At 39.4% G+C, this 27978-nt stretch overlaps 2 protein-coding genes and 1 long non-coding RNA gene across 4 annotated transcripts; 1 reads left to right on the top strand and 2 right to left on the bottom strand.

The window, feature by feature from the left end:
* Window positions 1-133: 133 nt before the first annotated feature.
* On the top strand, window positions 134-4774 carry LOC122980339 (cytidine deaminase-like). Its single transcript, XM_044348256.1, has 4 exons — window positions 134-357; window positions 2651-2762; window positions 3294-3351; window positions 3641-4774. The coding sequence occupies exons 1-4, from the start codon at window positions 138-140 to the stop codon at window positions 3761-3763; spliced, it is 513 nt and encodes a 170-aa protein (XP_044204191.1). The 5' UTR covers window positions 134-137; the 3' UTR covers window positions 3764-4774.
* Window positions 4105-27692, bottom strand: dnajc16l (DnaJ (Hsp40) homolog, subfamily C, member 16 like). 2 transcript variants are annotated; one of them, XM_044348255.1, is made up of 16 exons: window positions 27414-27692; window positions 13695-13798; window positions 13404-13470; window positions 13065-13210; window positions 12355-12530; window positions 10796-10980; window positions 10284-10388; window positions 9995-10153; window positions 9740-9870; window positions 9358-9535; window positions 8671-8853; window positions 8487-8563; window positions 7783-7863; window positions 6995-7084; window positions 6539-6709; window positions 4105-6205 (listed from the first exon to the last, which is right to left on the bottom strand). In XM_044348255.1, the coding sequence occupies exons 1-16, from the start codon at window positions 27483-27485 to the stop codon at window positions 5707-5709; spliced, it is 2424 nt and encodes an 807-aa protein (XP_044204190.1). In that variant the 5' UTR covers window positions 27486-27692; the 3' UTR covers window positions 4105-5706. The 2 variants fall into 2 exon arrangements, with proteins under 2 accessions (XP_044204190.1, XP_044204189.1); XM_044348254.1 differs by lacking the exon at window positions 27414-27692 and having other exon boundaries at window positions 13695-14149.
* LOC122980340 lies at window positions 15603-17865 on the bottom strand. The gene is made up of 3 exons (XR_006403024.1): window positions 17793-17865; window positions 17093-17155; window positions 15603-16765 (listed from the first exon to the last, which is right to left on the bottom strand). It is a non-coding gene; the product is annotated as an uncharacterized LOC122980340 (long non-coding RNA).
* Window positions 27693-27978: the final 286 nt, after the last annotated feature.

Genomic DNA, 27978 nt, shown 5'->3' with positions numbered 1-27978 from the left:
CATGAGTAATGGTTTCAACAAAACTGCCCCACATTGCCTCATGACAGTACAGTGACATCCCAGTTAGTGATTGGCTGTGACTGCACCCTCTCCCCCTCCCTCCTCTCTGTTTCTTTCACATTTGAAGCTGGACTACCATGAACTCATTCACTGACTCAAAAGAAGCCTTCGAAACCCAGAGCGCAAATATGGATAAAGTGCAGTTCAGTGGAGAGGTGATGCATTTTAATGACCCCCAGGAAACAGTTAAAAAGCTGATCGACCAGTCCCTGCATGCAAAGGAGCAAGCCTACTGCCCCTACAGCAAATTCAGAGTGGGAGCTGCTCTCCTGACCCTCGATAACCACATGTTTACAGGTAAGGCTCATGTGAGACTTAACCCACAGACTGTTAGGGTCTGGGTTAGAGTAAATATTTGGTGTGAGGTTTAAAATTTGGTTTAGGGTGAACAGGAAATCAAGTTTTACTTAATATGCTTTTTCTAAATTCTTTAAATTCTTATGCAAACTACTATATCAAGTTGTTTGTCATCATCAGCAATTAGACTTGAAAGAGTCATGTAAATCCAAAAAGAAGTGCTGTAAAAGTTAATTAAATTGTTCACTAACAGCAGCAACAAATAACCAGTGACATGACAAGCCTGTTTTTGTCATGTCACTGACAAGAACAGGTTATCATTTGAGATAATCTGAGATGCGGGGGAAGTAACAGAATTGACTGTAATCTGATCATTTAGATTTTTTTAAAGTAAAAGTATGAGGACAATGATCAGTATATATGTGTGTATAACAGTATATAGTTATACACACATAAAGAGCCTGACTCTTGTGTGTTTACTGTTTACTGAATTTGATGACATGCCTGAAACTGGACTTATTTTTCCTTTTTTTTCCTGACTTCTACTTTTTTTTGAACCAATAAACTACTTAACTATAAATCTGAGACCAAAATTAATATTTAAAAATAACATATCATAGACTGTCATGATAAAATAAATGTATAGAAACCTGTAGGTAATGTGCTGCTCTGTAACTCACTGCTGGAAGGTTTTCAAACCTCACCTGAGATTCTGTCCTTCTTTCAGTTTGTGTATTTAGGCGACCCAACTCAAGAGTTTCATGACAGAGCCACAGTGATGCTCAAATCTTTAAATCATCTCAAAAACCTCTATTTGTATTATTTTTCATTCAACTCCTGACCTCATGGCTGGATCTTTCACTATGACATCAGAGTTCACCTGAGAGGCTGCAGCTCACCTGTCTGTGTGTCTGTGTGCTGCTCAGGCTGCTGCTGACAGGATTTTTGTAATAAAATGATGCCTGACAGTCACAAACAGATCAGTTGGACAAGCTGTGGCTAATTTAGCTTATAAATAATGTTCATGTCTTGATGACACATATGCAATAATAACTCTGCTCTTGATATACTCATAGAAAAACAGAGAGATGGTATTAAATAGTAGTTATGTCTCCCTCTAATTTAAAAGATTAATGTTTGGATTGATTACAGAACAGTTTATTAACTAAGCTCAACTGTTACTGACACTTTGGTTCTTCTTAAACAAGCGGCAAGACTGTTTGAGATCGGAAATACTTTTCTCGTTGCATCACTGGCACTGTACACAATGCCAGGTACGTCAAATCATTCTCTATTTTTAGGCAAAGACATAACTTTCCTCTCCGTGTTGCTGGAATCTACAAAGTTTAGCGAGTCACGTGTCCCTCAGAAGAAATGTGTCGGGGCCAAATGCCTGGCAAATAGCTGCAAGTACAAAGACCCGTTTAGTAACTGTTTGACCAGGAGAGGAGTAAATAGACAACTTCTGTCGTTGTGAAAAGGCCTCTTTTCTTTTTTCAGATATAATCTTTATTCTAAATCAATTTTTTAAATCAAATATGATCATTTTTCTAATGTGATGATTTAATTTTACGGTAGCAAATGCACTACAAAGAGCCGTTGACTATAAATAAATGTTTCCAGGTGAAGAAGAATACCTTTTAGGAGCAGACTTAATCATCAATAGAGAACACACATTTGGTTTGGAGACTTGATAATCAAATGACGTCTGAGACAACTCTTCGATCAAACATATGCCAATTTTGTGTCCTTTCCACCTCCTGACCTCTACTGATCTGACCCCTCCCGACTTTCCCCTGGCAAACCTGGATCTTGTATGTAAATGCCCTCCCCTCCTATCTCTTGTTACCATTTGTTGGTCACCCTCCTGACCTCTACTGATCTGACCCCTCCTGACTTTCCCCTGGCAAACCTGGATCTTGTATGTAAATGCCCCCCCCTCCTATCTCTTGTTACCATTTGTTGGTCACCCTCCTGACCTCTACTGATCTGACCCCTCCCGACTTGAACCTGGCAAACCTTGATCTTGTATGTAAATGCCCCCCCCCCCTCCTATCTTTGGTTCACCAATTGTTGGTCACTACTTTGATCCTTACTATAGCTTTTGTTCACCATTTTGTGCTTTGATCTTTACTGTATAAAGTCTCTCCATTTCTTCTGCCCTGGGTCAGTCTACTGTATCAGACCAGCTCTGTGTCAGTAAGCTCACCGCATTTCCGGAATGCTATTAAACCACTTCCACCACAGCAAACTTTGAACAAGGACTGAGTGTATTTTCTTCAACACTGGGCAGGTTGCAATGTGGAGAATGCGTGTTACAACCTGGGGATCTGTGCTGAGAGGAATGCTATTTCGAAGGCAGTGTCAGAAGGCTACAGAAGTTTCAAGGCCATTGCCATTGCCAGGTTAGTTCTGTTTTTCTTGTAAGATGCCAGGCCTGTCTGCCCCACCCTGTCACAGTCATAACTTCTGTATTAACAAACCATGACTCTTGGCATACGTGTGTCTGGTTTCCGTTTGCACATCACCAGACGAAGCAAAAACAGATGAGCAAAAATGGACTCATAGGAAAACTGAGTCCATTTTTGCTCATCTGTTTTTGCTTTGATCTGTTCATCAAAAGTTTGCCAAATATAACACAGGGTGAAGACATGTTGTGAAAACAGAAAATTTTCCATAAGAATGAGAAAATCTACAATATAATTACAATAATGACATCAGTCTAAAACACTCAACAGAGGCTACAAGGTCTTCGTGTTCAACATTAAGAGATTTCTCCTGATGTACACCTCCAGCCACATAATCACTATTCATATCCTATTTTAAAAGACAGACCTCTTTTTTTATCTTTATGAACTATTGCACATTTAGTTTGTTTCAAAATCAAACTGCAGATATTGTTTCTCTGCTACATTATTTTCATATTGTCTTTGCAGTGACTTGAATGACCAGTTCATCTCCCCGTGTGGTGGCTGCAGGCAGTTCATGAGAGAGGTATTCTGGCTTGGTGTAGCTTTTCATTCTGTAATGTTATATAATAATAAACTTCTAAACTAATTAAGTTTTAGACCAATGTAGTTTTAAGTTGGAGGTTTGGTTTCCGAGAAACTGGTGGTAAATGTTTAATTACACCCACCAGCACTTGTGTGAGTAATGAATACCACATGCTAGTTTCTTAATAACAGTCTTCAGATTTGTCAGGTCCACACACAAGCGATGAGAAGGAATGTTTTTAGAAGAGGATTTAGCTATTTGTTATATTTTCTTTTTTATCCCCTCACAGTTTGGATTATGTTGGGACGTATACCTGTCAAAGCCTGACGGCTCCTACCAGAAGATGACTGTGAACGAGTTGTTGCCAGTCTCATTCGGCCCTGATGATGTGTCCATGAAGAACGTGCCATAATTAGTGCTGAACCTGTATTCTAGTTCAAAAAACACACAAGTGTTAATACCATAATTTGAACTTGTCAAGTACTGTGCTTAATGCACGTGCTGAACATTGTGTTTAGCAGTAGTTTGTTTTATGGCAAATGTTTGTTGTATTATCTGCTGATTGGAAAAAATGTCACATTTAACCTTACTTTACGTCTACTTTAATATTAATAAGACATCAAGATAATGCCCATACTATTAGCTGGAAAATTCATTGTACCTTAGTGATCTATTCATCTGCATTAACATATTGAATGTTGTATTGTTGTAGTTAAAAATATGTATTAGTTTAAAGAATGGAAATGACAAATATCCAAGCAGGTCACACATTTTAATAAATAAACTGTTTTAAAAGGAGATTCTTTCCAAATGTTTCATCTCTTACAGTTGGATATGGATATAAATGAAGTTCAAATGCCATAAAAAAAATCATTATTACAGTGTACTGCAAATATTATTTGTTGAGCAGGAAATGATTCAATTACAGACGAAGGACAAAACAGAGTAGGTGAAACATTTAAGTTGCCAGTGCAAATTCACTATACATTTATTAGAGATTTTAGGTCTACTTATTCCATGCATTAATATTTACAGTGGTTTAAGGGCTTAAAAGGGCAAGTACGACATGGTGGATGTATCGTTTCTCCCTGATTCAGACAATAATGACAAGAACTTAAAAATATGTGAAATATGCCCCCAAAAAAAGAAGCAACCACAAAACAAAAAAAGGCAGATTTCAACATTCTAGGTCCCATTTACCGAAAATGATATTTCATGTCATCACAGTTCAAAATTCCCTAAAACGAAACAGCAGCAAATACATGGCAACTTGGTCTGAGCTGCACTGGAAAACATTAGGGAGAACCCTCTTTATTCATTAATCCTTTAAAAATGTTCTGAAATGTGAGTTTTATTACTGTATATGAAATAAGTCTATTATTGCTGCTTACCATGCTGTGAAATTCTGTATGGCCTGGAATTTTAAAAAAGTAGTGTCAGATCTAACTGTAAAGAAAGGTCCTTAAAATAACATAATTTATCTATAGATTCAGTGCAAAAAGCTCAGTTTTCTAGCCTTTATTCTTATTAACCTGCTTCCAAAGAAAGCCCATGTGGAGATCTGATGACATAAAGCAGAATTCTCCAACAGAAGGAAACAATGATGATGGTCAAACTCAATGATAGAAGACTGTCAATTGTAAAGATGTGTTCAGGCTCTAAACTATTTCAGAGGCTCCAAGTGGTTCAAATGACTTTGATGACGTGTCGGCTAAAGTTGAGCAAGAAAATGTGCGCTTATCTCGAGTTGCATGAGTTCATTTCATAATCGTTAAGACGAGAGTGAGGGAATTAACACAAGTACCGGTGTTGAGCTGCAGCACACACATACAGGGAATTACTCCACACACACACGCTAACTACAGCTAATGTTTGTACTATCATGTCATGTCTGTTGGCTGTGAAAACACCCCAGCAGTCACATGTGTGTAAAAAGTAAAGATTTACTTGCCCTGCAATCAGAGCACAGAGTGTGTATGTGCATCAGGAGAAACTTCATCTGTCTTTGTTGTTTTCCTCCTTCTGTCTCGGCACATTCATGAAGCGGCGTCATGCAGCTCAGACTTAGCCTTTGCCTCAATAAGTGTTCATCTCAGATATTTAACATGCACACAGATTCATTAGGTTCATTCATCAGGTTACTGGCAGCACACTACTTGAAGCCATCAATTTTCATGTGACCACGCTATCTAAAAGATAAAATGAGACAATCTGTAAACAGGTTGCAACAGTTCAGTGCAGAAACCTACCTGTGCCAAAGAGAACTAACTGCAGTTTTCTTGCTAAAGAACTTAATCAGGAGGCAAAACCATGTAGTGTAATAGCTACCAATCGTACACAGTTCTTACTTTGACCTCAGCTCTCTGTGGAAGAGTTGTTAGCAGCTTCACCAAGAGAGGGCCAGGCAGGGACCTGCAATCTAAGTAGGGTACCCTCCATTAGCCTCTCCATCCACAGTCCAAGCCTGTCAAGCTTATGGTGGACTTCTATGCTAGTGGCCCTGCTGGAGCCTCTCTTGGCTGCGGACCCGTCCTCCCTGGAATGGGAGCGAGATCGAGAGTGGGAGCTGGACCTGGACCTGGAGCGGGACTTTCTCCTGCTGTCAGAGGAGAACGAAGTCTCGGATGAGGAAGAGGCGTCGCTGGGATCATCCCCTGTGAAGACGGGTCTAAAGAGGCAAAAGTATTTCTTGTAGCCATTGAGGGCCAGGACGTGGCCAGTGTAGTCTGAAGACTCCTCATCGTCATCTGAATGGCCCTCGCTCTGTGCAACGTCAGAGATTGAGCGAAGGAGTGACGGCATCCAGTGGCGGTGCTTATCAGCGTTGAGGAAGGAGAAGTGGAGGGTCTGAGTCCTGTAGTGGCAGAGGGGTTTGGGATTAATAGGTAGAACAAGCAAATGCTCAATGAAAAATATGCAATCAGGGCATCTTAGTGGACCAGATACATACTTAATAATAATAATACTTAGTAAATGATGTTTATATAACTCCATCATTTAGCCTTAGTTCTGTGATTTAAATGTAAGTTATTACAATATCACTAAAGCGACTAGACACAAAATTACAAAGATTAATACGCTCTGAACAACAAACAAAACTTAAAACTATTGATTAAAACCTCCACAATACTGATGCACAGTTCTTATTAAGGCCTTTAATTTCCTAACGTGCATTGCTGAGACTTACCCAGAGAACGAGAAAACCTCCTTAGCAAATTTCCTGAGCAGGGCATTCTTGGAGGCGTTGGTGAGCACCAGTACGACATTGATATGGCCAGGCCTCAGCTTCACCAGGTTACTGGTGTACGTGATGTCTGTCAGCTCTGTCACCTCCACAAAGTCCTTCTTGGGAGGACGGCTGTATGGACCAATGACAAGCGGGAATTATTACAATTATTTCTTCTTTACTCTACTGATCCTGGAAAATCCCTGGCAAATGTACACAAACAGTAATTCAATGAACACTATTCATGCAGCAGCTGTGAAGATAATGTTCTTTGGTGTTCTTGCTTTCTTTCCAATTCCCCTAACTTGATGAGTAAAGTAGATTTTCCATGTGAAATGGGATTTTGGTGGTTCTGCTGTGACCTTTATTGAAAGTATTCTGTATCCATCTTGTGTTTGCTTCATGTCACTACATTACCCTGAGGTAGAAGCTCTACTTGATGCTTCTTCCTGAGTTTGCGGTTTCTCCTTTGGCTTTGACGCCCGGGGTTTGCTCTCACCTGGCTCGCTGAAAATACACCACAGAAAAGAGAATCAAAAGTCAAAACTAGAAACAATCATATACGTAGAATTAGAAAACAAATAAGATGAATAAATTTCTACATTGTAGACATTTTTAATTAAAGCTGGAGTGCAGGACTTTTGTCTCCCCCCCTATGGCAGTGAGAGTAATTACAAACACTGTTGATGTGCTTATGTTATGGACTCCACTGTAGCCTACTCTGTCACTTCTGTTGCAGCTGTAAAACAGTAGATGAATTGTTTTGAGTGTCACACAACCCCCCAAAAAAAGACTCGTTTCACTATCGGGATTTGATTCATTCAGTCCAATAACATTTGGAAAGTCTAGAAGAACCACACGATTCAATTATTTTATCCCCATTCAAGTTAGCAGAGAGCTAACTGGAAGTTAGCCGGTTCAGCTTGCGGAAGACTCTGGTGCACACACTCTGCCCATAAGAGCATGTGCAGTATCCATTCATCTGGCCAGGGGGGGAATGTCAAACCTGACACCAGATTAAAAACTCTGTATACTGTAAAATACGGAGATTTACCTGGAAGTGACAGGCTTAATCAGCATTGTGTGAACTAATTTGACAAGGGCTTGTATGTAACGGATGTTCATTTATATGTAAAAGTTCCGTGCTGCAGGTTTAAAGTATATGGTTACAATGTGTCAGGCTGAAAAAGGACCATGCCTCTCACCTGAAGGCCTGGATGATGACGGTGCCGAAAAGAATGAAGAGAGCTGAGAAAATCAGCGACAGGATGGGCATCATCTCTCTCCTTGAGGAAAGACACATTAAAATCGTAATATTATTATTCATGTCCACGACTTCTAAACAACTGGAAACACATTAGACAGTGAAAAGATTAAATAAAAAGTTATGTGCCTGAACAAATGTTACAATTTTACAGACTGTCTCAACAAAAGATGTGTTTTGCATTATTACTAACAGGAAGCGATGTGCATTTATTATACAGCATACCCAAAGTGATCTCTGGAAATAGCTTTGCTAGATCACAAAATACTAATTTGTTCATCATTACTGAAAAGCACATGATTAAACTCTCTTTAACATGCTCCATGTTATCTTCACTATTAATAAATACTGCTGGCAGCAGAAGCATGTAGGAGAAAAACCACAGCAGCCCACTGAACCAATAACCTTGATCCTTGAAGTCTCCATGTAGCCTGTTTAGCCTACATGTGCATCTCAATTGTGATGGGACACACTGAGTAGGTACCTACAGAGCCCCCACCAGGTGGGTATGACAATATCTTGATGCAGAAACATGACTCAGCTTTTCATACATATCAAAAATATCAGTAAAAGTACACCACCATGTCTGTCTTTCGCTTTTTTGCACTAAATTGCTGCAGACTTCCTGGATGAGTGTTGTCTTACCAGTTTGAGTAGAGAAGGTCATCGTATATTTGAAGGATGTAATCGTACGCAGCATTCATCCACTGAATGAGAAACATCTGGTGGGAGGTCGAAAATGAAACAGAAAACTGAGATTAATCCACAAAATGCTCTAGTTCAAACTTCACAACCAGACTGACGTGTACGAGTCTGTGGTCTCTCTTACAGGGGCCATCTCGTTGTTGAGTTCTGGCAGAGTGGCGTCTGAGCTCAGGTAGGTGGGATCTTTCTGAAGTAGCTCCAGCTGTTCATGTAAGCGGTACTTGTCTTCTTCACTGCCATTCCAGCCACCACTCATAGAGCGGTACAGGACCTTACCAGCCTGACTCCGCCTCTCCAGAATCACCACCTGTCAGTGGTGTTGAAAAACACTTTTTCATTTTTTTTTTTTTTACTGCAAATTGAGGCTATGCAGCCTTTCAGAATGCACATATCAGTAATCTGACACATATCACTTTCTGAACATTTTGTGTTCATCTGATACAACCTCCATTTTGGTTTGTTCTGGATAAAAAAAGGTTTATCAGCAAATGAACTTTGTCCTCAAAGTTTGTTTAGAGTGGAGGATAGAAAATTCTAATTTTTTTTCCAGATAGCTTAATTTGTACCATACTCATGATTTTAGGAATATGTTGGTGAGTTTGTGTACAAGACAAACACATGATTAATGCAAATAGACCTAAAAATTGTACTTTTATTTAATGTTAATTTTCCACAACCCTGTTTAGAGAGGTGTTTTATGAATGTGAAATTTTTGCCATAAAAATGTTTATTTCTGACCTTTATAACAAAATTCGGTTTGCTTCCCTGTATGTTTGGAACAGCCGTTAGCACATGCGCCTCTGCCACTGACCTGAGGTGAGAGTGCAGCCTGGTTGTGAAGCAGCGCCTGACAAAGAGGCTGCTGATGACGCTGATAGACGTATGCAAACCGCAGCACCTCTTTTGCGTTAGCTGAGGCGAAGTCCAGGAAGGCCTTATTGCCCGGAAGAAAGGTCTGGTCCTCACCTGTGATCAGCAGCACACAGTACCTGCAAACCATTCAGCTCAGTTAACCCCTTACATTTGTCATAAAATGTTAGAATTCAAAGTCAGGCTTCCCTGGTTTTGCTTTCCCTTCTACATCAATTTTGCAGGAGTGGACAAGCAAAGGACAGGCATGACAGAAGGCTCCTCTGATACACAGGAGGTCAATTTAAGTGAGGGACTACAATCATTCTCATGTAATGTCTTACTTCCTCCGTCTGTGGAACTGCTTGACAGGACACAGCTCATCAAACAGCTGCTGGTTGACGAGTCGTGGCACCTGCAGGAACTTGTTGTTGGAGACAAATTCATCCATGATCTGCCGCTTCATCCCTCTGGCCTGTGAGAGAGGAAGGGCAGGGGATATACGGGTGGTAAAGCAAAAGTTGAAGTAGGAGAAGGGGTGTGCTAGAAAAATAGCAACATTAATGTAAAATTTTAAAATTGTATAATGTATAATGTACCTGGATGATGTCAACTGGCTTTTCTGTGTCCTCCTTAAACAGCAGCATGGTGGGGGCATATGTGTTTATGTTGAACTGCTGCAGGAGCCGAATGTTGTGCGTTTCGCCCTGGTCCACATAGCCGAAACGAACATAGTCTCTGAAGGCAAACGCTGTTAACTGGATAATATATTATAAATATATTAAATTAAAGAAGACAAGTAGGTGTAAAAGAGGAAATTTCAAAGCAAATAGATTGCAAGTGGCATGCTTGGTATGGTGCATATCTGAGTTTGAATACATTAATTACCTTGTAGAGTAGGGGAACAACAGGGATTTGGTCAAACAAGAGAACGCTGGGTTTATTCTCCACATGCCAGTTATCCAGAAAAGCCAGATAGTTGTTATCTGTGATCTAGAAAAACAACAGAATTATTCACATTCACCATCGTAAGTCGCTCCGTGTAAATGTCTATGGACATCATAATTACTGAAACTGAATACAAAACGTCCAGAATCTTAAAAAACCTTCTTCTACACAGCCTTCATCATTATATTATATAGTATATACCATGCTTTCAGTAAATTCTAATATTCAGATCATTTCCTGAAATGGGGAATGAAATGAACCAAAACTAAACAACAACTTCTGAATCATACATATTATATATATATATTTGTAAACTTAAATCAAGCCTGGATTTTCTTTATATGGTTAAAAATAATCACTGATCGGGTTTACATAAATTCCATTGAGAGTATCCGACTTAAGATTAATGAAAAGACTGCACACATGCAGTCATACTACATTTACGTTGTTACCTTTTCCACCAGCCTCTGGGGCAGCAGGTCTTCAATGAACTGTCGCAGGTGCTCTCGTACCACGGCCTGATGGAAGAAGGTCACTCTGCCGTTCACCAGCCCGATGATGGAAGGAGCGCGGTGAGCTCCCAGCTGGTTGGCCAGACGACGCTCATAACCCAGGTCCACAATGCCAATGCCCACACCTGGTGTAGAAGTAAAAAGGGAAACATGCTACTGTACCCGTAAAATATTACACAAATAACTATTCTATCTTAAGATAATTTCTTTAGTTCAGCAAATAACCACTGTGCAGCTCTGGGACAAGAGAAAATCTCTGGAAAGAATCACTCCATGCTGTGGGATTTTTATCAGTCTTTGAAATTAGTGAGGGACTGCCTAATGGATCAGGTTCATAAATTATGTGTGACAGTGACAGAGAAAACAAGCCATAGCTGGCTTTGAGACAACCAAAAAGAAAGGCTTTGAAACAAGTTTTGTTAAATTTTAAAGGGATATTTTGTTAAACACTTTGCATCTGAGTTAGGCAAAAGCTGCATTTGTCAATATAGAATTTTCAGCATCTTTCTGCTCATTGTTTTGATTTTAAGGCTCACACCGTTACAGTTTTGGTTCACTCTCACTGCTCTCGTCAACCTCATTTCCAGCTGCAGCATGCAGCATAAAAAGCTCACACTCTTAGCTACCTGCCTGCCATCAAATGGCAGACAAAGTTAGCAACTAGTTGTTGAATATGGTGGGGAATTCAGCAAGTAAGCATCAAAATGGCTTTCTCGGGAGTTAGTGAAGATGAAAACAGAGTTAGGAGAGTGAACATTTCTCAACTGCAGGGTGACTTACATTTGCCAAGTCATCAGAAACACGATTGCAAATGAATGGTGATGCTGTTCAAATCAGCTGCAGTGTAAATAGGCAACTGTTTGCTAACACTTCATAAGGTGTGACATTCAGCTTGTTACCCCAATATGGAAACATTATGAGGATACATGCTGTTTAAAGCAAAAGCTACAACTCAACTAGAGTATTTTCTAGCTTTATGTACTGAGCTTCAGGATATATCTGGTTAAAATCTAAAAACGTCCATTTTTATAGATACAGAATCCAAATCCCACAGCTTATGACTGGTGTCTTTAGCATAGTAAAGCAATGGGTTACATTAGTATGCAAGATATATTTCCAGTTGCCCGCCACTTAGCTATTATAGACTAAATATCAGCCTTAGTCTGAAGGGCACTGGGAACACTGCTAATTAGCAAAATTAACTTTAAATTCATCTCCAGTGCCAGACAATAGTTACATAGAGCTGAATGCCTCCCAACAGCTTCACTCTCTGTTCCAGGGAACCAAGAAGAACAAATAAACCCTTACAAATAATTAAAAGAAATGGCCCGCTCTTTGTAAGCCATCTTAATACTTAGAATTACATTTGTTCTAATGGCCTGCAACTGAACAAACATCAACCTTATGTTATGATGCTTTTAGGAAAAGCATCATTCCTTGTGGGAAGTGTGGGCGGGGGGAGGGGCAGAGTGATGGGAGTGTAGTGACAGCGGCCTTACCCAGCGGCTCCAGCTCCTGCACCGTCTCCTTCCACACAGGCTCAATGTGGATGCATGCAAAGCACCACTCAGAGGTCACTTTGATTAGGTATGGCCTCTTGTGGCTGTCTGGAAGGACGTCACTGTTAAACTGTGCATGGTGAAGCAGGTACTTGCTGTCTGCAAAGTCCCTGGACCTGGAGGAAGGTCGGAACCAGACAGTGAGCGTTTTTAAGACTTAAGACCTATAACTCCAATTTGTTCTCTGGTTCTACATCATGCTCCTTCTCTCAAAACAACTTATAAAAGACAATTCTACTAACATGTTAGTTTTAGAAAACTAACAAATTTTCTCTCCTTTTATTAAGATAGCACATAACATAGCACATCAAGGTTGCCAATGATTATTACCAATCAATCTTTTTTTAAGTAACCATTTAGTAAAATGTTTCAAAAAAGACAAGTTCCACTCCTAGGTTAGCAGAGCTCAATCAGGTGTCTTTAAATGTCTTATGTTATCTGACTGACAGGCAGAAATCCAAAACATAATAATCATGCTAATGATGTACACCTCTACCAATAGTGTCTTCACAAACATGTAACACTGGGACAATTCCCTTCAACCTAGGGAATCTGACAAAATAAAAGAGACTCTCATCAGTGTTTTCTCATTCTAAGTATTGTCTAACTAAGTATATAAGTGATAGACTACACATCTGAACTTGGTGTACCTGGGGAAATGGAAAAAAGACTCATCAAAGTAGAAGCTGTTGTGGAAGCTGCGGAAACCGTGATGCTGTGACTGGCCGAAGGGCTGGTTTTCATCCATCTGTCCATAGCGGTCAAAGTTGGATCTTCGCTCCTCATTAGACAAAATCTGCATGCCAGAGAGAATAAAAGGTGAGAGGACAGTGCTATTAATCAAATGTTATAATAATCACTGAGAGACCATGATGAAGAAAGTGAAACTGACTGTCACATAGAAAGTGAGTGGCATCAGCTGGAGCTACAGTGCCACATGATATGTTGCGATGCAGAGCACTGCGTGTGCCTGAGTGCATTTCACCCACCTCATATGACTTTGAGACTTTGATGAACACGTCCTCAGCGTTTGGGTCCTTGTTCTTATCTGGATGCCTGAAAAAGCCCATATAGGACACCACACATCACTGCTGGGTCATGCAGGGTTTTAAAAAATGGGGTTATCTGTTAAATAGTCTACATTAGACCAGCTTGAGATGGGTTACGTTATAACGAGCAATTGTTCGGGTGTCAAACGTGTACTGCAACTAAATGATTCTGATCTGCCACAGCTGACATGTGATGGCCTAGCTGTGGGACTTTTGATGTCAGTCACTCACCACTCTTTGGCAAGGTTCTTGTATGCCCTTTTGATTTCTGCTTGACTGGCACTCCTGCTGACACCCAGGATTTTATAAGGGTCATATTCAGAAGCTGTTTTCACCAAATGCTCACTCAAAATGAGCAAGAAGATGGCGAGCAGAGCTGGACATGTCCGAGGATGTCGACTGCTTCTTGTAACCGTCATCGCTTGTCTTCGTCCAACGTTAAAAGGAATTTATGCTAGTTAGCTACCGAGCTGCCCGGTAAAGTAATACTATAAAGCTATATAACGGATATATATGATAAGCTAAGAGCATACATTATCGGCTCTGTTGACTTAAAGAATGGTAAGTTTAGATATAGACGACATACTGCTATTTTACTACAATGATGAGGCCATTATTTGTCTAGCTAATGCTGGGCATTAACAAACCGTCATGTCTACAAGGAAATACGGCTTCCGGTTACGATTTTCAAAATAAATGATGAAGTAACTGAAAATAATAAATTAACAAGATTCATGTCTAATAATACAAATTTAAAAAAGTGTTTCACAAAACATATATCCATCACTCTCCATTAGTCTCTCTATCCACAATCCAAGCCTGTCACGCTTGTGGTGGACTTCTATGCTGGTGGCCCTGCTGGAGCCTCTCTTGGGGTTGGTCCGTCCTCCCTGGAATGGGAGCGGGATCGAGAGTGGAAGCTGGAACTGGACCTGGAGTGGGTCTAATAAGGCAAAAGCATTTCTAGTAGCCACTGAGGGCCAGGACGTGGGATGTAGCCGGTGTGCGTCTATCGTTTTTCCCATGGATGCAGTTTAAATGAAACCATTGGAGGAAGTGAGCAAAACTCATATTATTTCTTTTGTTTAGAGGAATCCAAACTGAAAAAAATATCCATAGATGCTTTGAAAATGAATGGTAAACTTGTTAATGATCACAAAATGATAGCTTCCTTTTGTTCAGTATGAATTTTACAGCAAAGTTTATACTACACTTTTTTTTTTTAGAAGAAAAACCATCTCAACTTCTAAACTCCATTAAAAACTGCAAAGTAATTTCTTAAGATTATAAAGCACTTTGTGACAGCAAAATAACTCATGATGAAGTTCTGGATGCTATTCTAAGCCTTAAAAACAACAAATCTCCGGGCAATGACGGACTCACTGCAGAATTTTATGACATTTTCTAATGAACTGGCATCCTTTCTTTTTAATGTCTTTTCTGAAAGTATTGAATTTGGAGTATTACCACCTATACTAACACAAGGCCTTATTACCCTCATTCCAAAACCCAAAAAAGATTTGCATTTGATAGACAACTGGCGCCCTATCTGTTTACTCAATAATGACTACAAAGTACTGGCTTATTCTTGCTAATAGAATTAAGAAATCCTTAGCAACTATAATTGATGAATCACAATCTGGTTTTATGTCAAACAGGCATATTGCAAACAATATTGGATTGTTTTTCTATTTATTGGATTATTCTTAATTTATTAATGAAAATGGAGTTATCCTGTTTTGGATTTTTATAAGGCATTTGATTCCCCGGAACACTAATTTATTTATCAGTCACTTTACAAATTTGGTTTTGGTGACTGTTTTTGTAAATCTATCAAAACACTTTACTCAAATGGTAATGCTTCAATTAAACTCAAACATGGTACCTCACCCCGTTTTCAATTATCTCGTGGTGTTCGTCAAGTCTCTTCTTATTTATTTTTTACTTGATAGCTCCACTAACACTTTTTTTCTCACAAAAAATAATCTTATTGACAGAGAGATGCAGTAAATTAGCTATAATAAAACTCAAACTGTTATATATCTATATATGCTTATCACAATCTAATATATGATAAAGATTGAGTATTTTTGTCATGACCTAGCTCTTTGGCCACAACAAACTGGAGACACACTATGATAAAGTTTTAACAAAAAGATATTTTATTAAACCAAAGTAAATTAACATGGCAATTAAGGATTAATGAGATATGGGGTATGGATGTCAGTATGGTCAGTGGTGTAAGTGTGCATGAGCGATGGATGTGGGTGGGTGTGTGTGTATTGTTAGGTGTGAAACAAGGTATAAGGATAACTAGGACAGCATAACTGAACCAAACCTAAAACGGGTGCCTATAGAGAAAAGGTGAGAGAGGGCTGCCTCAGCAGCAGCAGAAGCGTGGCAAAGAGAGAGCAGACTGATATATCCAGCCCTCTTATATATCAATCAGGATGAGTTGATTCAGGTCATCCTCCTGACACACCTCTGCCACTCTGCCTCCTACACAGGAAAAGAAAAAACACACACAAGGAACCACAAGCAGAGTGGGAGGGGTTGTAATAATTATAATTAGCATTAATTGTGTTTATCCTACTTATCCTCAACTGACCTTGTCTGTCAGTGATTTCCCTCTGTTTTATTCAGTCTATAGTGGCCAAATAAACAAATAGACAAATAGACGACACAAAAATTTAGAAAAATTTAAAAGCCAAAAGGTAACTAAGCTAACTAATCAATCCTCCTTTACAAACATACTGTGCACTTTGCAGTTAATACCAATTTTACTCAGTTTTTAAACTTTTAAGCTGTTAATATGAGTGAAAGTTAACTTTCAATGCTCCTCTACCCCCTCTCACTCCTCTCCTTAGAGGCAGGACGTTGAGAGAGGGGTGAGAGGGATAAAGTGGCGTCGAAACCCAACATCCTGCCTCCAAGGAAAGGGGGTAGAGTTCCTCAGTGTTTTTTGGCAAGGGTGGTGTTCAAAGCCACTGACGAGCTAAAGCTGTGACGCCCAGCTGAAAAATGCCTCTTTGAGCCAGAACCTGACTTCCTGTGTGCCACAGCAGTAGGCTGGCAGCCAATCATCAGGCCTTGACATCTGGCAGCCTGCCTTAATGTGGCAGCCCTTTTGCTGATCAGGCTGCTGGATTTCCCGAAAGTGTGAATGGCTGACATTAGTTTTGAGGGTTTAGTCTTCGGGAGGTGATACTGCTTAGCCATTGCCACTAGCCCAGCAGTGAAGAGGAGATCCTGGCCACGTCTTTTCAAATTCTCCATCATGTCCTCCACAAGAGAGATATCACCTGAATGTGTGAAGGAAATAAGTTTGAATGATATGTTTATTTTTAAATTTTAAGTTGGCATTGTACATAAAGGAACAGTCCTCAAAAGTAAAAATTGCCATTATGCATGTTGCTCTCTGTTGAAGCTATGAGTGCTAGAATATGGTCTGTCTGTATGGTAGTCAGATGGTTCGAACAACTCTGCTTCTAGGCTGCACATCCTTCATATGAACTGCTTGTTCTAGATAGGAGAAGTTATTTGAAACAATCTTACTGTGTAAATAGACATCTTTGTTGTCAAAAGTACCAAATCACATGTGAACATAAACTTGCACATTCACAACTCACCTTCTTGTGGCCTGTCAGCAGCGGCACTTGTGGAGGGATGGGCCTGTTGTTCTGTCAGTACACCTGTGAAGAGTAGTAGATGCTAATATTAAATCAATTATTAACATTTCTCAAAACTGCCCCTTTTCTGATGTAATGGTGAGAGGCAGAGAAAAGTCTAGTTAGAGATTTGATAAGTCAGACATGTTGGTTACTGTAACAGGTTTAAGGCTTTATGAGAATAATACAACAAAATACTGTACTCTTGTGTTACATATGTAGAACACGTATTAAGTAACAGTGAAGTCTGTGAGAGTTGAAATCCACAAAATAAAATGTCTCATGTATATATAATGTTTGTGGAGTGTGTGTGTATGTGTGTGTGCATGTTTGCTGGTCAGTTGAAATGTTCATAACTAACAAGATTCCTGCAGTTGCTGTCGCTCCTGAAGTGTAGTACTTGGTTCAGGGGTGGCTCTTATTGATACAAAGAGATATATCCATTCTATGTATCTCACATGCTATCAGGGGTGGACAGTAATTGAATAGAACTACTTTGTTTATCAGTAATTTTACTGCAGTCCACTATTCAGTTCTTACAAAATGTATGGAAATTACGACAAGGGGCCACGGGTGCTGTTTGGATAAAACAGAATCTTGATATAAAATATATTTCCTCATTTTTTTACTATTTTTGATGTCACTATTGTTTATTACTTACCCTTAAATGACTGATATGCTGGCTGAGTAAGCCTCAGGGGTTGTAAGAAGTCCAAAGAGATTGTTTCTATAAAACATAAGAGGGATCAACATTAACCATGGCATGACATTACTTGCACTGATAAGCATGTATAGTTTACATTTTTGGATGCAGTTTATATTATTATACTGTTAAATAGATAATAAATGTATATGTTTATCTTTATTTATTTTTTAATTAATATTTTTACCCACTGTCTGGGGTGGATATAAATGAGTATAACTAATTATTTACATGAATACATTAGTATTCAGCCTGCAAACTGTTTTTCTTTCAGGCAGTCAGTCTTCAGAAACATCTACACTTTGAACCAGCTGTCTGGACCAGAAATTTTGGCCAATTTCAAATGCCAACAGCACACCATATGATAGAGATACAGACAAAATGACAACACATATTGAAAGATTAACTATTGATGAGTAACTTCCACTATGGTTTTGATTTTGTTCATAAATAGTTTTTTGACTACATTCCAAAGAAGACACGTTGGAAGTTTAGCTTTTTCTGCATTGACAACACAGCAAAATGGCTGGTCACACCTATTTCAAATACTATTTATGATTTACCATTTTGGATTGAAGTGGAGACCAATTGAAAATAGCTAAACTGGCTTGGAAAAATGATAGACGTGGCTGGTATAGTCTGAAGATTCCTCATCGTCATCTGAATGGCCCTCGCTCTGTGCAACGTCAGAGGTTGAGCCAGTGGCGGTGCTTATCAGCGTTGAGGAAGGAGAAGTGGAGGGTCTGAGTCCTGTAGTGGCACAGGGGTTTGGGATTAATAGGTAGAACAAGCAAATGCTCAATGAAAAATATGCAATCATCTTAGTGGACCAGATACATACTTAAGTAAATGATGTTTATATAACTCCATCATTTAGCCTTAGTTCTGTGATTTAAATGCAAGTTATTACAATATCACTAAAGTGACTAGACACAAAATTACAAAGATTAATACGCTCTGAACAACAAATAAAACTTTAAAACTATTAATTAAAACCTCCACAATACTGATGCACAGTTCTTATTAAGGCCTTTAATTTCCTAACATGTGCATTGCTGAAACTTACCCAGAGCACGAGAAAACCTCCTTAGCAAATTTCCTGGGCAGGGCATTCTTGGAGGCGTTGGTGAGCACCAATACGATATTCATGTGGCCAGGCCTCAGCTTCACCAGGTTACTGGTGTACGTGATGTCTGTCAGCTCTGTCACCTCCACAAAGTCCTTCTTGGGAGGATGGCTGTATGGACCAATGACAAGCAGGAATTATTACTATTATTTCTGTGGAGATTATAGATTCAGTCCTCTATTTTTTTTCCCTTTTTTTTTTTTTTTTTTTTTTTACAGTGTATGGAATCAAATAATAGTCATAAATATTGTGAGCTTGTGAAATGGTTTAAGTGTGTGTAATTAAATTTTGCGGCTGTAGAAATATTTTGTGCATGTGTGAAAAAATTTTGTACACACATGTAATTTGCACGTGTAAAACGTTTTTGTAGCTGTAGAAATATTTTGTGTGTGTGTAATTAAAATTTGTGCAGGATTTTTTTTAACAGTGAGGTTTCAAAAAGTCAGAGGGACCGACACAGATTTCCTACCTTTGCGTGCGACACTGACGTTACAACTACAAACTGCAAGTTATGAGTACGAAGTTTGACCCTGTTTTGACATGTGAATCCGATTGGACAAACGCGTGGCAATCTGTTCAATCAGAGAGCAGATTCTTCCATTGCGTTCATCCCCCTTCTATAACCTAAGTGGATTTAATTGTACTTGAAGATGCTTTAAATATTAACGGTAAACATTAGATGTAATGTGCATTTAGCTTGTAGTTAGTTCGCTATTATTGTAAGGCAACGCAGTAGTCTAAATGTATATTTTCATGTTCAGGAAAGCTGCTTAATGTTCCCAGAATTGAACAGTAATGTAGCTTTTTGTTAGCAAATGTCCGCAAGCGTTACCAAAGTTGCAGCGTCAACGCTGGCAGGGACTTTTCAAACTGAAGGCAAACCAACTATAGCCCCTTTCACACAGCCCGTTCAAGGCGGGAATACTGCGCCCGTACCCCGCCTCGCTGTTCTGTATAATAGTACAAACATTGAGTAGGGGGCAGAGTTGCTTCGCCACTAAGCTATTAAGCTACCGAGGTAGTCACAGAGCCCGATCGACTGTGTGTATAAACAGGACAGCCGGCATGGCGGGACAGGGGGCTGCCGCTTTTGTGTTAGCCCCTATTCAGACCAAATCAGTCGGTGCGGCGTACAGCTGCAGAGGTGTGGGTGTGTTTGTGCCTCAAAACGCAACCGCGGGCACTTTATGAATGAATTGGTTGCCGGTAGCATCAGATTAAGCTAAAGTTAGCTAGTTAGTGTGATATATAGAGATATTATTTTAGTTGAGTGGCATTAAGTCACCAGCAGAGGTCCCCATCACTCACCATGAAGGTTATAACGTTGACACGGTTCTAAACAATAATAATAATTTAAAAATTACATTTTAAATTAAATCTGCATCCCTCTATCATTACATGTTGCGTTACTGATTAAAATTTACTCTTCATGTAATACCAGCTATTAAAATAGACTAATACCAAATCATTTTTTAAACCAAAGACTCGGAACGTTTTAATTTTTTTATTGCAAGTCTGTGAAACATTTATGTGACATGGTGAACATGCATGAAAATGGTCACACACACCCATAAATATTATGTATATACACTGCCATGAATTAAGGACCATACACACGTGCACACATACACATACGCAACACATGTTGAATGATTGTAATGTGCTATCAATATTGTAATTTTTATATGATCATGTCTCATGTATGAAAATGTCTATTTATGTGCTCAATTTAATGTACTCTTGTTAGTGATGATATGTTATGACCTTTTGTTGAACTTTTTCACACATGCACAAAATATTTCTACAGCTGCAAAACTTTATTACACATTCACAAACCATGTTAGAAGTTAGAAGAAACCATGATGGTCCAGCCAGTTGGACAAACAGACATTCAACTGCAAAATAAGTTTTAAGAAACACAATTCAGGCAGCAGGTGTGAAGGTAATGTTCTTTGGTGTTCTTGCTTTCTTTCCAGTTCCCCTAATTTGATAAGTAAAGTAGATTTTCCATGTGAAATGGGATTTTGGTAGTTCTGCTGTGACCTTTAGTCAAAGTATTCTGTATCCATCTTGTGTTTGCTTCATGTCACTACATTACCCTGAGGTAGAAGCTCTACTTGATGCGTCTTCCTGAGTTTGCGGTTTCTCCTTTGGCTTTTATGCTGCAGGTTTGCTCTCACCTGGCTCACTGTAAATACAGCACAGAAAAGAGAATCAAAAGTCAAAACTAGAAACAATCATATACGTAGAATTAGAAAACAAATATGATGAACAAATTTCTACATTGGAGACATTTTTAATTAAAGCTGGAGTGCAGGACTTTTGTCACCCCCCTATGGCAGTGAGAGTAATTACAAACACTGTTGATGCGCTTATGTTATGGACTCCACTGTAGCCTACTCCGTCACTTCTGTTGCAGCTGTAAAATGGGGGATAAATTGTTTTGAGTGTCACACAACCCCCAGAAAAAGACTCGTTTCACTATCGGGATTTGATCCATTCAGTCTAATAACATTTGGAAAGTCTAAAAGAGCCACTCGATTCAATTATTTTATCCCCATTCAAGTTAGCAGAGAGCTAACTGGAAGTTAGCCGGTTCAGCTTGCGGAAGACTCTGGTGCACACACTCTGCCCATAAGAGCATGTGCAGTATCCATTCATCTGGCCAGGGTGGGAATGTCAAACCTGACACCAGATTAAAAACTCTGTATACTGTAAAATACAGAGATTCACCTGGAAGTGACAGGCTTAATCAGCATTGTGTGAACTAATTTGACAAGGGCTTGAATGTAACGGATGTTCATTTATATGTAAAAGTTCCGTGCCGCAGGTTTAAAGTATATGGTTACAACGTGTCAGACTGAAAAAGGACCATGCCTCTCTCACCTGAAGGCCTGGATGATGACGGTGCCGAAAAGAATGAAGAGAGCCGAGAAAATCAGCGACAGGATGGGCATCATCTCTCTCCTTGAGGAAAGACACATTAAAATCGTAATATTATTATTCATGTCCACAACTTCTAAACAACTGGAAACATTAGACAGTGAAAAGATTAAATAAAAAGTTATGTGCCTGAACAAATGTTACAATTTTACAGACTGTCTCAACAAAAGATGTGTTTTGCATTATTACTAACAGGAAGCGATGTGCATTTATTATACAGCATACCCAAAGTGATCTCTGGAAATAGCTTTGCTAGATCACAAAATACTAATTTGTTCATCATTACTGAAAAGCACATGATTAAACTCTCTTTAACATGCTCCATGTTATCTTCACTATTAATAAATACTGCTGGCAGCAGAAACATGTAGGAGAAAAACCACAGCAGCCCACTGAACCAATAACCTTGATCCTTGAAGTCTCCATGTAGCCTGTTTAGCCTACATGTGCATCTCAATTGTGATGGGACACACTGAGTAGGTACCTACAGAGCCCCCACCAGGTGGGTATGACAACATCTTGATGCAGAAGCATGATTCAGCTTTTCATACATATCAAAAATATCAGTAAAAGTACACCACCATGTCTGTCTTTCGCTTTTTTGCACTAAATGCTGCAGACTTCCTGGATGAGTGCTGTCTTACCAGTTTGAGTAGAGAAGGTCATCGTATATTTGAAGGATGTAATCGTACGCAGCATTCATCCACTGAATGAGAAACATCTGGTGGGAGGTCGAAAATGAAACAGAAAACTGAGATTAATCCACAAAATGCTCTAGTTCAAACTTCACAACCAGACTGACGTGTACGAGTCTGTGGTCTCTCTTACAGGGGCCATCTCGTTGTTGAGTTCTGGCAGAGTGGCGCCTGAGTCATTGAGGTAGGTGGGATCTTTCTGAAGGTGCTCCAGCTGTTCATGTAAGCGGCCCTTGTCTTCTTCACTGCCATTCCAGCCACCACTCATACAGGACAGGAACTTACCAGCCTGACTCTGCCTCTCCAGAATCACCACCTGTCAGTGGTGTTGAAAAACACTTTTTCATTTTTTTTTTTTTACTGCAAATTGAGGCTATGCAGCCTTTCAGAATGCACATATCAGTAATCTGACACATATCACTTTCTGAACATTTTGTGTTCATCTGATACAACCTCCATTTTGGTTTGTTCTGGATAAAAAAAGGTTTATCAGCAAATGAACTTTGTCCTCAAAGTTTGTTTAGAGTGGAGGATAGAAAATTCAAATTTTTTTTCCAGATAGCTTAATTTGTACCATACTCGTGATTTTAGGAACATGTTGGCGAGTTTGTGTACAAGACAAACACATGATCAATGCAAATAGACCTAAAAATTGTACTTTTATTTAATGTTAATTTTCCACAACCCTGTTTAGAGAGGTGTTTTATGAATGTGAAATTTTTGTCATAAAAATGTTTATTTCTGACCTTTATAACAAAATTCGGTTCGCTTCCCTGTATGTTTGGAACAGCCGTTCTGGAACAGAGTGCAGCCTGGTTGTGAAGCAGCGCCTGACAAAGAGGCTGCTGATGACGCTGATAGACGTATGCAAACCGCAGCACCTCTTTTGCGTTAGCTGAGGCGAAGTCCAGGAAGGCCTTATTGCCCGGAAGAAAGGTCTGGTCCTCACCTGTGATCAGCAGCACACAGTACCTGCAAACCATTCAGCTCAGTTAACCCCTTACATTTGTCATAAAATGTTAGAATTCAAAGTCAGGCTTCCCTGGTTTTGCTTTCCCTTCTACATCAATTTTGCAGTAGTGGACAAGCAAAGAACAGGCATGACAGAAGGCTCCTCTGATACACAGGAGGTCAATTTAAGTGAGGGACTACAATCATTCTCATGTAATGTCTTACTTCCTCCGTCTGCGCAACTGCTTGACAGGACACAGCTCATCAAACAGCTGCTGGTTGACGAGTCGTGGCACCTGCAGGAACTTGTTGTTGGAGACAAATTCATCCATGATCTGCCGCTTCATACCTTTGGCCTGTGAGAGAGGAAGGGCAGGGGATATACGGGTGGTAAAGCAAAAGTTGAAGTAGGAGAAGGGGTGTGCTAGAAAAATAGCAACATTAATGTAAAATTTTAAAACTGTATAATGTATAATGTACCTGGATGATGTCAACTGGCTTTTCTGTGTCCTCCTTAAACAGCAGCATGGTGGGGGCATATGTGTTTATGTTGAACTGCCGCAGGAGCCGAATGTTGTGCGTTTCGCCCTGGTCCACATAGCCGAAACGAACATAGTCTCTGAAGGCAAACGCTGTTAACTGGATAATATATTATAAATATATTAAATTAAAGAAGACAAGTAGGTGTAAAAGAGGAGATTTCAAAGCAAATAGATTGAAAGTGGCATGCTTGGTATGGTGCATATGTGAGTTTGAATACATTAATTACCTTGTAGAGTAGGGGAACAACAGGGACTTGGTCAAACAAGAGAACGCTGGGTTTATTCTCCACATGCCAGTTATCCAGAAAAGCCAGATAGTTATTATCTGTGATCTAGAAAAACAACAGAATTATTCACATTCACCATCATAAGTCGCTCCGTGTAAATGTCTATGGACATCATAATTACTGAAACTGAATACAAAACGTCCAGAATCTTAAAAAACCTTCTTCTACACAGCCTTCATCATTATATTATATAGTATATACCATGCTTTCAGTAAATTCTAATATTCAGATCATTTCCTGAAATGGGGAATGATATGAACCAAAACTAAACAACAACTTCTGAATCATATATATTATATATATTTGTAAACTTAAATCAAGCCTGGATTTTCTTTATATGGTTAAAAATAATCACTGATCGGGTTTACATAAATTCCATTGAGAGTATCCGACTTAAAATTAATGAAAATACTGCACACATGCAGTCATACTACATTTACGTTGTTACCTTTTCCACCAGCCTCTGGGGCAGCAGGTCTTCAATGAACTGTCGCAGGTGCTCTCGTACCACGGCCTGATGGAAGAAGGTCACTCTGCCGTTCACCAGCCCGATGATGGAAGGAGCGCGGTGAGCTCCCAGCTGGTTGGCCAGACCACGCTCATAACCCCGGTCCACAATGCCAATGCCCACACCTGGTGTAGAAGTAAAAATAGAAACATGCTACTGTACCCGTAAAATATTACACAAATAACTGTTCTATCTTAAGATCATTTCTTTAGTTCAGCAAACAAGTTTTGTTAAACTTTAAAGGGATATTTTGTTAAACCTTGCATCCGAGGTAGGCAAAAACTGCATTTGTCAATATTTTTATATGAACAGTGGGTCAAATGACGTGTAATGTGAGAGGTGTCACTCATGGTGACAAACCCACAAATATTTATCACCTCTGCAGTTTCCCGAGAGTTTTTTAGTGTCTTTCAGCTCATTGTTTTGATCGTACGGCTCACAACTTTACAGTTTTGGTTCACTCTCACTGCTCTCATCAACCTCATTTCCAGCTGCAGCATGCAGCTTTCTTCAGCATAAAAAGCTCAGACTATAAGCTACCTGCCCAGCATCAAATGGCAGACAAAGTTAGCAACTGGTTCATGAGCATGGTGGGGAATTCAGTAGGTAAGCATCCAAATGGCTTTCTCAGGAGTTGGTGAAAACAAAAACAGAGTTAGGAGGGTGAATATTGCTCAATGGCAGGCTGACTTACGTTTGCCAAGTCATCAGAAACACGATTGCAAATGAATGGTGATGCTGTTCAAATCAGCTGCAGTGTAAATAGGCAACTGTTTGCTAACACTTCATAAGGTGTGACATTCAGCTTGTTACCCCAATATGGAAACATTATGAGGATACATGCTGTTTAAAGCAAAAGCTACAACTCAACTAGAGTATTTTTTAGCTTTATGTACTGAGCTTCAGGATATATCTGGTTAAAATCTAAAAACATTAATTTTTATAGATACTGAATCCAAATCCCACAGCTTATGACTGGTGTCTTTAGCATAGTAAAGCAAACGGAGGGTAGCAGAGTGATGGGAGTGTAGTGACAGCAGCCTTACCCAGCGGCTCCAGCTCCTGCACCGTCTCCCTCCACACAGGCTCAATGTGGATGCATGCAGTGCACCTCGCAGAGGTCACTTTGATTAGGTATGGCCTCTTGTGGCTGTCTGGAAGGACACTGCTGTTAAACTGTGCATGGCGAAGCCGGTACTTGCTGTTTTCAAAGTCCGTGGACCTGGAGGAGGGTCAGAAGCAGACAGTGAGTGTTTTTAAGACTTAAGACCTATAACTCCAATTTGTTCTCTGGTTCTACATCATGCTCCTTCTCTCAAAACAACTTATAAAAGACAATTCTACTAACATGTTAGTTTTAGAAAACTGACAACTAACAAATTTCTCTCCTTTAATAAGTGTTATGAGTTCTAAAAATTGATGTATTTGGACATTAGGACAACATAGCACATCACGGTTGCCAATAATTATTACCAATCAAATTTTTTTTAATTAACCATTTAGTTAAGTTTTTCAAAAAGACAAGTTCCACTCCTAGGTTAGCAGAGCTCAATCAGGTGTCTTTAAATGTCTTATTTTATCTGACTGACAGGCAGAAATCCAAAACATAATAATCATGCTAATGATGTACACCTCTACCAATAGTGTCTTCACAAACATGTGACATTGTAACAATTCCTTTCAAGCTAGGGAAATGGACAAAACAACAGAGACTCCCATCAGTGTTTTCTCATTCTAAGTATTGTCTAAGTATTATATATAAGTGATAGACTACACATTTGAAATTGGCGTACTCGGGGAAATGGAAAAAAGACTCATCAAAGTAGAAGCTGTTGTGGAAGCTGCGGAAACGGTGATGCTGTGACTGGCCGAAGGGCTGGTTTTCATCCATCTGTCCATATTCGTCAAAGTTGGATCTTCGCTCCTCATTAGACAAAATCTGCATGCCAGAGAGAATAAAAGGTGAGAGGACAGTGCTATTAATCAAATGTTATAATAATCACTGAGAGACCATGATAAAGAAAGTGAAACTGACTGTCATATAGAAAGTGAGTGGTATCAGCCGGAGCTACAGTACTACATGATATGTTGTGATGCAGAGCACTGTGTGTGCCTGAGTGCATTTCACCCACCTCATATGACTTTGAGACTTTGATGAACACGTCCTCAGCGTTTGGGTCCTTGTTCTTCTCTGGATGCCTGAAAAAGCCCATATAGGACACCACACATCAGCGCTGGGTCATGCAGGGTTTTAAAAAATGGGGTTATCTGTTAAATAGTCTACATTAGCCCAACTGGAGATGGATTATGTGATAACAAGCTGCAGTTCAGGTGTCAAACGTGCACTGTAACTAAATGATGTTGATCTGCCACAGCTGACATGTGATGGCCTAGCTGTGGGACTTCTGATGTCAGTCACTCACCACTCTTTGGCAAGGTTCTTGTATGCCCTTTTGATTTCTGCTTGGCTGGCGCTCCTGCTGACACCCAGGATTTTATAAGGGTCATATTCAGAAGCTGTTTTCACCAAATGCTCACTCAAAATGAGCAGGAAGATGGTGAGCAGGGTCCGAGGTGGGCTGCTTCCTGTAACCACCATCGCTTGTCTTCGTCCAACGTTAAAAGGAATTTATGCTAGTTAGCTACCGAGCTGCCCGGTAAAGTAATACTATAAAGCTATATAACGGATATATATGACAAGCTAAGAGCATACATTATTGGCTCTGTTGACTTTGCAAATGCTAAGTTAAGATATAGACGACATACTGCTATGTTACTATGACGATGAAGGAAATGCAAAGCTTCCGGTTACAATTTTCAAAATAAATGAAGTAACTGAAAATAATAAATTAAGATTAATCTTCAATAATACAAATAAAAAAGTGTTTCACACAACATATATCCATCACTTTCTCTCTTTTTTTTTATCAGTACAAAGTGTAAAGACAGAGGTAGAGACATACAGTGAGAAAATATGATAAAAACTAAACAAAACCTTAAAACAAAACACATACAAACAAACAAACATCACCCACCAGATATAATGGTAATACTGATAACAATAATTATTATAATAATGCAAGCCCGTTATT

The sequence above is a fragment of the Thunnus albacares genome, chromosome 4, assembly GCF_914725855.1.
Source record: "Thunnus albacares chromosome 4, fThuAlb1.1, whole genome shotgun sequence".
Lineage (NCBI taxonomy): Eukaryota > Metazoa > Chordata > Actinopteri > Scombriformes > Scombridae > Thunnus > Thunnus albacares.
This window is presented reverse-complemented; position numbering and strand designations above follow the sequence as displayed.

Coding starts and splice junctions, on each gene's coding strand:
- LOC122980339 (XM_044348256.1), top strand. CDS start 138: ATGAACTCATTCACTGACTCAAAAGAAGCCTTCGAAACCCAGAGCGCA. Junction 358..2,650: donor CGATAACCACATGTTTACAG/GTAAGGCTCATG, acceptor AACACTGGGCAG/GTTGCAATGTGGAGAATGCG. Junction 2,763..3,293: donor AAGGCCATTGCCATTGCCAG/GTTAGTTCTGTT, acceptor TTGTCTTTGCAG/TGACTTGAATGACCAGTTCA.
- dnajc16l (XM_044348254.1), bottom strand. CDS start 13,882: ATGACGGTTACAAGAAGCAGTCGACATCCTCGGACATGTCCAGCTCTG. Junction 13,211..13,403: donor AAGTCTCAAAGTCATATGAG/GTGGGTGAAATG, acceptor TCTGGCATGCAG/ATTTTGTCTAATGAGGAGCG. Junction 9,871..9,994: donor AGCCAGTTGACATCATCCAG/GTACATTATACA, acceptor CCTCTCTCACAG/GCCAGAGGGATGAAGCGGCA.